At 46.2% G+C, this 8,006-nt stretch overlaps 1 protein-coding gene across 1 annotated transcript; it reads right to left on the bottom strand.

Moving 5' to 3' along the window:
* Positions 1-6,726: 6,726 nt before the first annotated feature.
* On the bottom strand, positions 6,727-7,854 carry LOC119350883 (BTB/POZ and MATH domain-containing protein 3-like). Its single transcript, XM_037618506.1, has one exon. It carries the CDS (start codon positions 7,852-7,854, stop codon positions 6,727-6,729), a length of 1,128 nt encoding a protein of 375 aa, XP_037474403.1.
* Between the last annotated feature and the right edge of the window lie 152 nt (positions 7,855-8,006).

Genomic DNA, 8,006 nt, shown 5'->3' with positions numbered 1-8,006 from the left:
TTTTTTTTGTTTTACCTTTTGTCTTTTCTTTTTATTTATTCTTTTCTGTTTTAGTTTAGTCATACTTTATTTTAGTTTTCATAAAATATGACCATAGCTCCTAAAATAAGGTTTCAGAACATCCCTCTACCATAAAAAGTTTGGTGGTCAATTAAACTAGTTTAACATTTGTTTATTATTTAAAATCATTTGAATAATTGTTTTGCTATGGTTTTATTCACTTTAGAGTATTTAATCATTCCATAAAAGTGTGGTTCCTCCACCATAATTATCTATGCAATATTTGGTTCACTCCGAACATTTTAGTTTTAATATTTGAAAACTTTTATTGTTTGCCTATTTTTTTGAATTTGAATTTGAATCGGTTTCGAACTAACTCGAGATTAGCAACTGTAAACGAGGTGACGTGACACCATTAGCAGAGGATCACTGTAGCTTAATTACCCGGGCGTCACAGTAGTTTCCTTTCTTCTTTGAGTCATAGGAACCACCGTACTGTTAAGTGGGGTCCAAGTGAACAAAGTCAGAGTGACTGATGTGATGCTCAACCAAAATCTTATGTTTTCGAGCGAAGACAATGAGAGCAAATCTTATATATCCAGAGTTGGATGAGTCAGCTTTGCTTGTAGCCCAAGCCAAGCTGTCGCGTGTGTTTGAAATCCGACCGTTGGACACGTGTCGGTTCCTTAGAGACCCATGGTCATTTCAGACATATCAGGTCGGGTTGCCTTCTGGCTATAAATAGCCCACCCTCTTCATCATAAATTGGTGGCTGCTTAGAGTTAGTGCACGGCTTTTGTCGTTTGAGAGCAACCCACCTCCAAAGCCTTAGAGAGAGAGAGAGAGAGAGAGAGAGAGAGAGAGAGAGATCCTTGCGAGGACAAAGCCCAAAACACGCAGAACCAAAGAGTGTTCGGCATCACTGAAGTCTTTCTGTCCGCGTGACTTGAAGATGTAGAGCTACAAAATATAATTACACAGGTTCAAGGGAACAGAAAAATCAAAATGTACAATAAAACAAGATAAAAACTTCCTTAAAAATAAACCTTACCAACAGACGGTAAAGGAGACAACGCATCTCCACGACCAACACGATAAAAATCAATACCAATCCAATTTCCATAATGTTCAATCCTAATGGTCATTATATCACGAGGACGAACACCATACTCACTGACCAATCGTTCCCAGGAAGGAGCATGGAATTTGCTCCTCACCCAACCATGACTAAACAGAAAACCATACAAATAACCCTCATTGCACTGAAGAGCAAGATTAGTATCTTCGTCACCCCTCTTTATGGCTAAAGCCCTACACTCCTCGATGTAACGAGCAAGATGAGCTCTAACACTGCACGGAACATACTGCACAACAAATCAAAACAAGGATCATAAGCAAAATCTAAACAGCATGGACAACACCAAAAGAAATAAGCGTGTGTGCCAAAAATTGAATAATTATAAAATGATTTTCTTACAACACGCCTCCAACAACGCCGATCCAGGACCACACTGAACCCATCTACAGAAGAATCAACAGAAGAACACGGGCCACCAGGCATACGACAAAAAGGACAAGACATAACTGCAAGGAACACAAGGGTTATCAAGAACTAATCCCACAAAACCCAGTTGAAACTTGACATCTGATAGTGTTGGTAGTCCCACCCGTAACTACCCCATAAATGTCCATATCCCGAAAATATAATGGGAACAAAAAGAGAAACGAAAAAGGGAAATAAGGAACCCACGAAGGCAACCGGTAGGGAACGACGATATCGCGAAGGGGGAAGCGCACTCGACGCTAAAGAAGGACCGTCATAAGAGTAGCCAACAAACGCGACGGCCGGAACAGCTGCCGCCGTAACCACGTGACAAGAGCGGCGACCACGACGGGCGGAGATGATGGCAAAGAAAGAACATTGCGCGACGAGGGTTCGCCCACACCAGAGAGAAGCAGATCTCAAAACAGATCAAAAGGTATTACAAAACATTAAAAGTATAAGGACTAAAGTGAAAAAAAAGGAAAAACCAGAAAGGGAAACTGGAAACCGGAAATCACGGGAGAAGCCGTGCGTGCGCCAAGTGTCGCGCGCGGAGCGCATTGGAAAAGTCTCAGGAGCGCTCCGCGTGTGACACTTGGCGCACCGGGAGCGCTCCCCGACTAATCGTTGCGGGGAGCGCTCCTCAATTAGTGATTTCGCTTTTTTCTTTCTTTCGAAAGCACCAAAGGCCGTACATTAAGTAGCAATATATAAAATATAAATCCTTAAAAAGTACCATTACTATTTGAAAAAATTACTAAATACTTTGGGGTCTCAAACTCTTGTTCCTTCGGCGTTCATTGGCGTCGAGTCATGAGCAAAGCTCGTTACCGCCTCTGGGCTTCCACCTCAACAAAACAAACTTGTTTAGATCTAGTAGCTTATAAAAGCAGCGACTGAAAAGTTGTCAAAGTAGACCAGAAGACGCCAATGGACGCAATCTACACAACTATTGGTCGCCTCAAAGAATAAAATGACATAGAGCACATGTAGAACATCCCAGTTTCAGCCAGACGGTGTTGGGGAACACAAATCTTACACGCTCCCCCGAGAAGGTCAAAGGTTGTCCAACCTTCATCAACCGTAAAACTGGAGCCGGAGAATCTGGGCATACATCCATGATGTCCGCTCCACATGACAGCACGAATGAGATAAACATACAAAAGAAAACACTGGACCCAAAGAACTAGATCTGGGGACACCATCTTCCACAAGCCCCCTAGCGATATGAAGAAGCATCAACATAATGAGGCCGAGTCAACCATATGTTATTCCCTACCGATGGCGACACCTTCATCTCGCCACCACCGAACAAAGACAAACCCTAAATTTATTCCTAACCCTACCGCCACCCGATCGAAGCCCTGGGGTTCCTGCCCCACTTGTCGCTGGACCATAGATGAAGGGACCGAGGAGTAGACTAGGTCAACTGCCTCTGCTTGTCTCCTAGGTCAGGGAGGGAGAGCGGAAAGAACGATAGTGAATGGTGCCTGCCTAGAGAGTTCAGTGTCGCGTGTGTTGCTACCAAGTGTCCATTGTCTCTTCAGTGCCACATTTTCTATCACTTTGAAAACTTTGTTTCCAGTGTGTCACCTTTTCTACCACTTACGAAACCTCGAACATCACGTCGGCGCCCACCTTTGTCACTAAGAGATGATTCAGATGCTCGCTTATGTTAGATGGTGGCACCTTGATCAAGGGAGGAGCAGCAGCAGCTACGGCAATGATGAAATCACACCGGATGGTAAAACAATCATCCTTGGGATGCTCTGACTTCTCAAGGTCCTCTCTTTTTATGAAACAACCACGACCCCAAGTAGTGTGGCCACCGCTGAAGTCAACTGTTTCAATTTCACGGATGGATGCAGGCTCTTGCTTGTCAAGCTCGTTAATGAAACTGAACTCGAAGAGCGCCTTCACTAGCTGTGCAACGTCCTGGTCAAGGACAAGATAAACAGAGATGAAACCAGCAGCATCCATGACATCACCGTTGGGATAGAGTTCCAGAGCCCATCGATATCCTCCAGCCCGGAAGGAGCAACCCTTGATTCTCTCTCCATTGGGCAGCAGATCTTTGGTGCGAGAGTAACCTTGTACCACAAGCAGGTGATACCACCAGCTGCCACTGCTAGCCGTAGCCGTGCCGGAGTAGATGGCCGACGCCGCGGACGTTGGCTTAAGCAGCCGGCCGTTGGCAACGACGGATACGCCAGCGAACGACATGATTCCCGCGATCTCGTCGGATAGCGCTTTGGCGATATGGAGTAGAAGGGGTCGCTGGGCGAGAGACGACCCTGGGGAGAGCTGAGCAGGGGAGTGGTCTACGGCGAGGCGGCGCTCGGAAGTGATCGACGGCGAGGAGGCATTGGGGACGGCGGCAGTGCGGCAGGGGTGAGAGAGACTAGGGATAAGGCGATGGTGTTCCCTCCCTAAATTTAGCATGCCCAATAGAGACGAATGCTAAATTAAACCCTAACCCTACCGCCCCTGGACTGAAGCCCTGGGATCCCCATCCTCTCCCATAGCCGGAGCAATAGATGAGGGAGAGGGGGGCCTCGGACTCGCTTGGGAGTAGGGTAGATCAACGGCCGCCGACACATGTCTTCTAGGTCAGGGAGGGAGAGTGTCGACAATGTTTTGCATGGTACCTGAACAACGATACAATGTCGTACGTGGATTTGTGTGACAACGGGACGTAACCTCAAGTTATCAGATGGACAAAAAGAAGATTTGCACAGATTTAGCCCCAACGTTTCGAGCTTTCTAAAAACCCAAAAATCCAGTTAAAAATGCATAATAGGCATTTTTGTAGAGAAAAAGTGTTTTCTGTAAACTGGATTGCAATGGGGCGGCGACAGGTCCAAACAAGAAACCATGCATATTTACTTTACCAGAAAACTAACAAAAAATGATTTCCCCATCTTTTCCCTGAAAACATGTTATGCAAAAAATCACGTCTATTTCTCGGTATTCAAACAACTACGAAGGGTTGTGAGGCAGGACTAAAACACCAAGCTCCAAAGTTGGAATTGATAAAGTTCAAATTGTCATTTACACAAGTTGGAATTGGTCAAACACGTCTATGTCCGAAGAATCTTCTCATGCACTTCAGAATTGATAAAATTCAAATTGTCATTAGCAAATAATAGATGATTAACCAAGGAGTGCATATACTTACCCAGATGCATCTGTGCACATACGCGCCTCCCAAGTTGTTTAACAAGGAAGTAGAGCCTTCAGCACATATGACAAGTAAATATGCTTACATCGGATCCCCTTGTCATATCTCCCTCTCTGTTTCCTTTTACCAGAACAGCATGAGCTCTGCATTTTCATTTCAGTAGGGGAGAAATTGTACAAGACTGAAGCAAAACAGCCGAAGAAACAAGAGAAAATGAAGCCAGAAATTAAATCTGAATCTGTGCAAACACTCACTCACTCCCATGCCTCCATGAGGAGGCCAATAGCTTCTATAGACTAGACAAAGACAGGACCATAGCACTGGAGTTTACCGCGGCCTTACAAATCCTCTCATTCCTATCAAGCCATATGCTTCAAGTGATGTAAACTGCCGCTCAGCATTCATCCACTTATGCCCATCTTTTCCTCGGGCGTCTAGTCTTTCACAACCAATCATTGATTGAAACGGCAGTCAGGGCGCCTGAGCAGCAGCCGGAGAACAGCAGCGGCCTGAGGACAACCAGTTCCTTCTTCTCGGTCTATCCGCTGTCCAAAGCCTGTTCTAGAGGAGAGTCCAGATGAAGAATTTGATTTTCATCTCTCATGTTCCAAACCTTCTCAAGCTGAAGTTGAGGGATACGGGATCAGAATGCACATCACAAAGGATTTGGTTGAGTACTGTCCATTGGCCGAGATCTTCCAGAATATCTAATCAGGTTTTGGCTCTCAAGAGTGATGGACTGGGTTTTTTTTTCCAAAAAGGGAAATGAACATGTCCAGCACATCCACAGAGGAGATATTACCCAAACGTCTCATCCAAGATCCATTGGGGATAGCATCTTTCACCGTGAGATTTTTAGATCTAGCCAAAAAGAAAAGTTGGTGCCAACTCTTGACCATAGATTATGTTGCTTTACACCTATTCTTTAGAGCATGCTCACTTTCATATGTGCTACGTACTAGGACGTTGTCTGATCCTGATCTGGTTCTACTACATCCAAGCTTAGGCATCTGCGGTCGTGCTGCCTGGTCTTTTTTTATTTAAGAATTGTATGGACTTTCATTCAATCACAATGTTTATGGATATATAGATATTTCGAATAGTTATGAATATAAAGATAATGTCAGGGTAAACATAAACCACAAATGACATAAACCGCACCAGCATGGCAGGCCCCATGGGGGAGGTAAGATTTCGTAAAAAATTCCGGTTTTGTGGGGACATAGCGCCTTACGTCTCAAATCTCGTGAATTCCTATGGTGCTTGAACATGTTGTATTCATAATTTCTTGAGGGGCGTCAAGGCAAGGGGCTTGTGGTACCTGGTACAATGGCTGCGGACGCTGGCGAGGACCGGCAGGAGCTTCAGGCTCTGGACGGTGCTCGTCGCCGCTGAGGTGTTGGTGGTGGCGCTTGTCTACCTCCTCCGGGACAAGTGGAACCACATCGTGCAGCAAGATGCGACCAGGATGAGCGACGGTCCAAAGACGTCGTAGGAGCCGTCGTACCCGACCAACTACCACAAGGAGGTGGCATGATGCCGTAGCATATGATGGGAGCTCGCTTGGCCAAATGCAACACCAATCTGTACAGTTCACGAGCTGGAAAAAAATAGTTAGAAGAGGAAGATCAGAAACATAACCTTGGATTAATTTCAGTAACTCGTTAACTGAAGCTGCAAATTCGACAGCTTTTAGGGCGTAGATAGATTTTCCTTTTGAGAAAATAGAGCGTAGATAGATACAAACACACAGTGTGGCATTTTGCCCAGCCGGGGATTGCATGATCAACAAGAGATTTATATCAAACACTAACTTCTTATATATGCCAAGGAGGCAACCATTCAGTTCACGGTACCCATACAGTGAGACAATTTCAGGAACCACAATGATAGTTTGCACTTTACAAAATACAATGACCAAGTGCCAAAGTGAATTCCTTGCATAAGTTCAGCTACTGACCCATTTTAGTCCAAGTAAGAACACACCATTACAACTAGCGAACTATGGTTTGGAGGCAAGCTTGGCGATAAGCTCGTTCAGAACAGAGGGGTTAGTTGCAGTCAGGTGCTGCCAATCGCTGGTCGCCATGACTCCTCCCAAGTCTTCAGCGGACTGGACTTTGAGGAACTCCAGGCAGGCCTCCTTGAGTCCACGGCAATGATGTTGTGCAGCCAAAGCAAGGATGACCGTCACCAAGCTCAAATCTATGTGCTCCGACAACCTCTCTTCACACATCGACCTGAGCCGCTGGAGATCAAACCGGTCTGCTGCAGGAAGCAAGTGTCGCAGCCACGTAACCTCATCGGCTCCAACTTCTTCTGCTTGTGCTTCTCCTCCCACCTTCCTCATCTTGGGCATCAAGTCAGTGTATATGAAACCAAGCAAGGCGTTGAACACGTGTGGTTCCATGTCTTGTATCCGTATGGCACCCGCTGTAGTCCCCTCCTTCATGGGGCCGAAGAGCTCCGCCATGAAGACAGTGGAACGGGCCGCGAGAATGTTCCGGTGAGCAGCAAAACTCTCATGGCCAACCTCGAACATCACATCGGCGCCAACCTTGGTCGCAAAGAGATGGTTCAGATGCTCGCATAAGTTAGATGGCGGCACCTCAATGAAGGTAGTTGCAGAAGCTTCGGCGATGAAAAGATCGCACCGGATGGTGAAACAGTCATACTTGAGATGCTCTGACTTCTCAAATTCCTCTCGTTTGATGAATCGACTTTGACCATAGCCCCAGTTATATTTCGAGAAGTCGCGTGCTTTACGTGCACGGATGCACGCAAGTACTTGCTGGTCAACCTGATCAATGAAACTAAACTGAGTATGCACCTTCACAGATTGTGCAACATCTTGATCAAGGACAAGATAAACGGACATGAAATCGGCATAATCCATGACATCACCATTGGGATAGAATTTCATAGCCCATCGATAGCCTCCAGCTCCGAAGGAGCGACCCCTGATTCTATCTCCACGGGGCATGTTTTTGATGCGGGAGTAACCTTCAACCACAAGCAGATGATACCACCAGCTACCGCTGCTGGCCGTGCCAGAGTAGATCATGGCACACTGGACGGATGGCTGTAGCAGCCTGCCGTCAGCAACAAAGGATGCGCCGGCGAAGGACATGATTCCTGCGATATTGTGAGCTAGCACTTTGGCGATGTGTGAGCTGTGCTCTTCTGAATCGGAATACGGCTCAGGTTGTATCCCAACGGTTATCAGCAGGAGGTGCCGGCACGGAACAGCAGGTTAAGGAGAGGAAGATGAGGCGGCAGGGG

This window comes from Triticum dicoccoides, chromosome 1B (genome assembly GCF_002162155.2).
Source record: "Triticum dicoccoides isolate Atlit2015 ecotype Zavitan chromosome 1B, WEW_v2.0, whole genome shotgun sequence".
Classification (NCBI taxonomy): Eukaryota; Viridiplantae; Streptophyta; class Magnoliopsida; order Poales; family Poaceae; genus Triticum; species Triticum dicoccoides.
The sequence above is the reverse complement of the archived record's forward strand: the minus strand, read 5'-3'. Positions and strand labels throughout refer to the sequence as shown.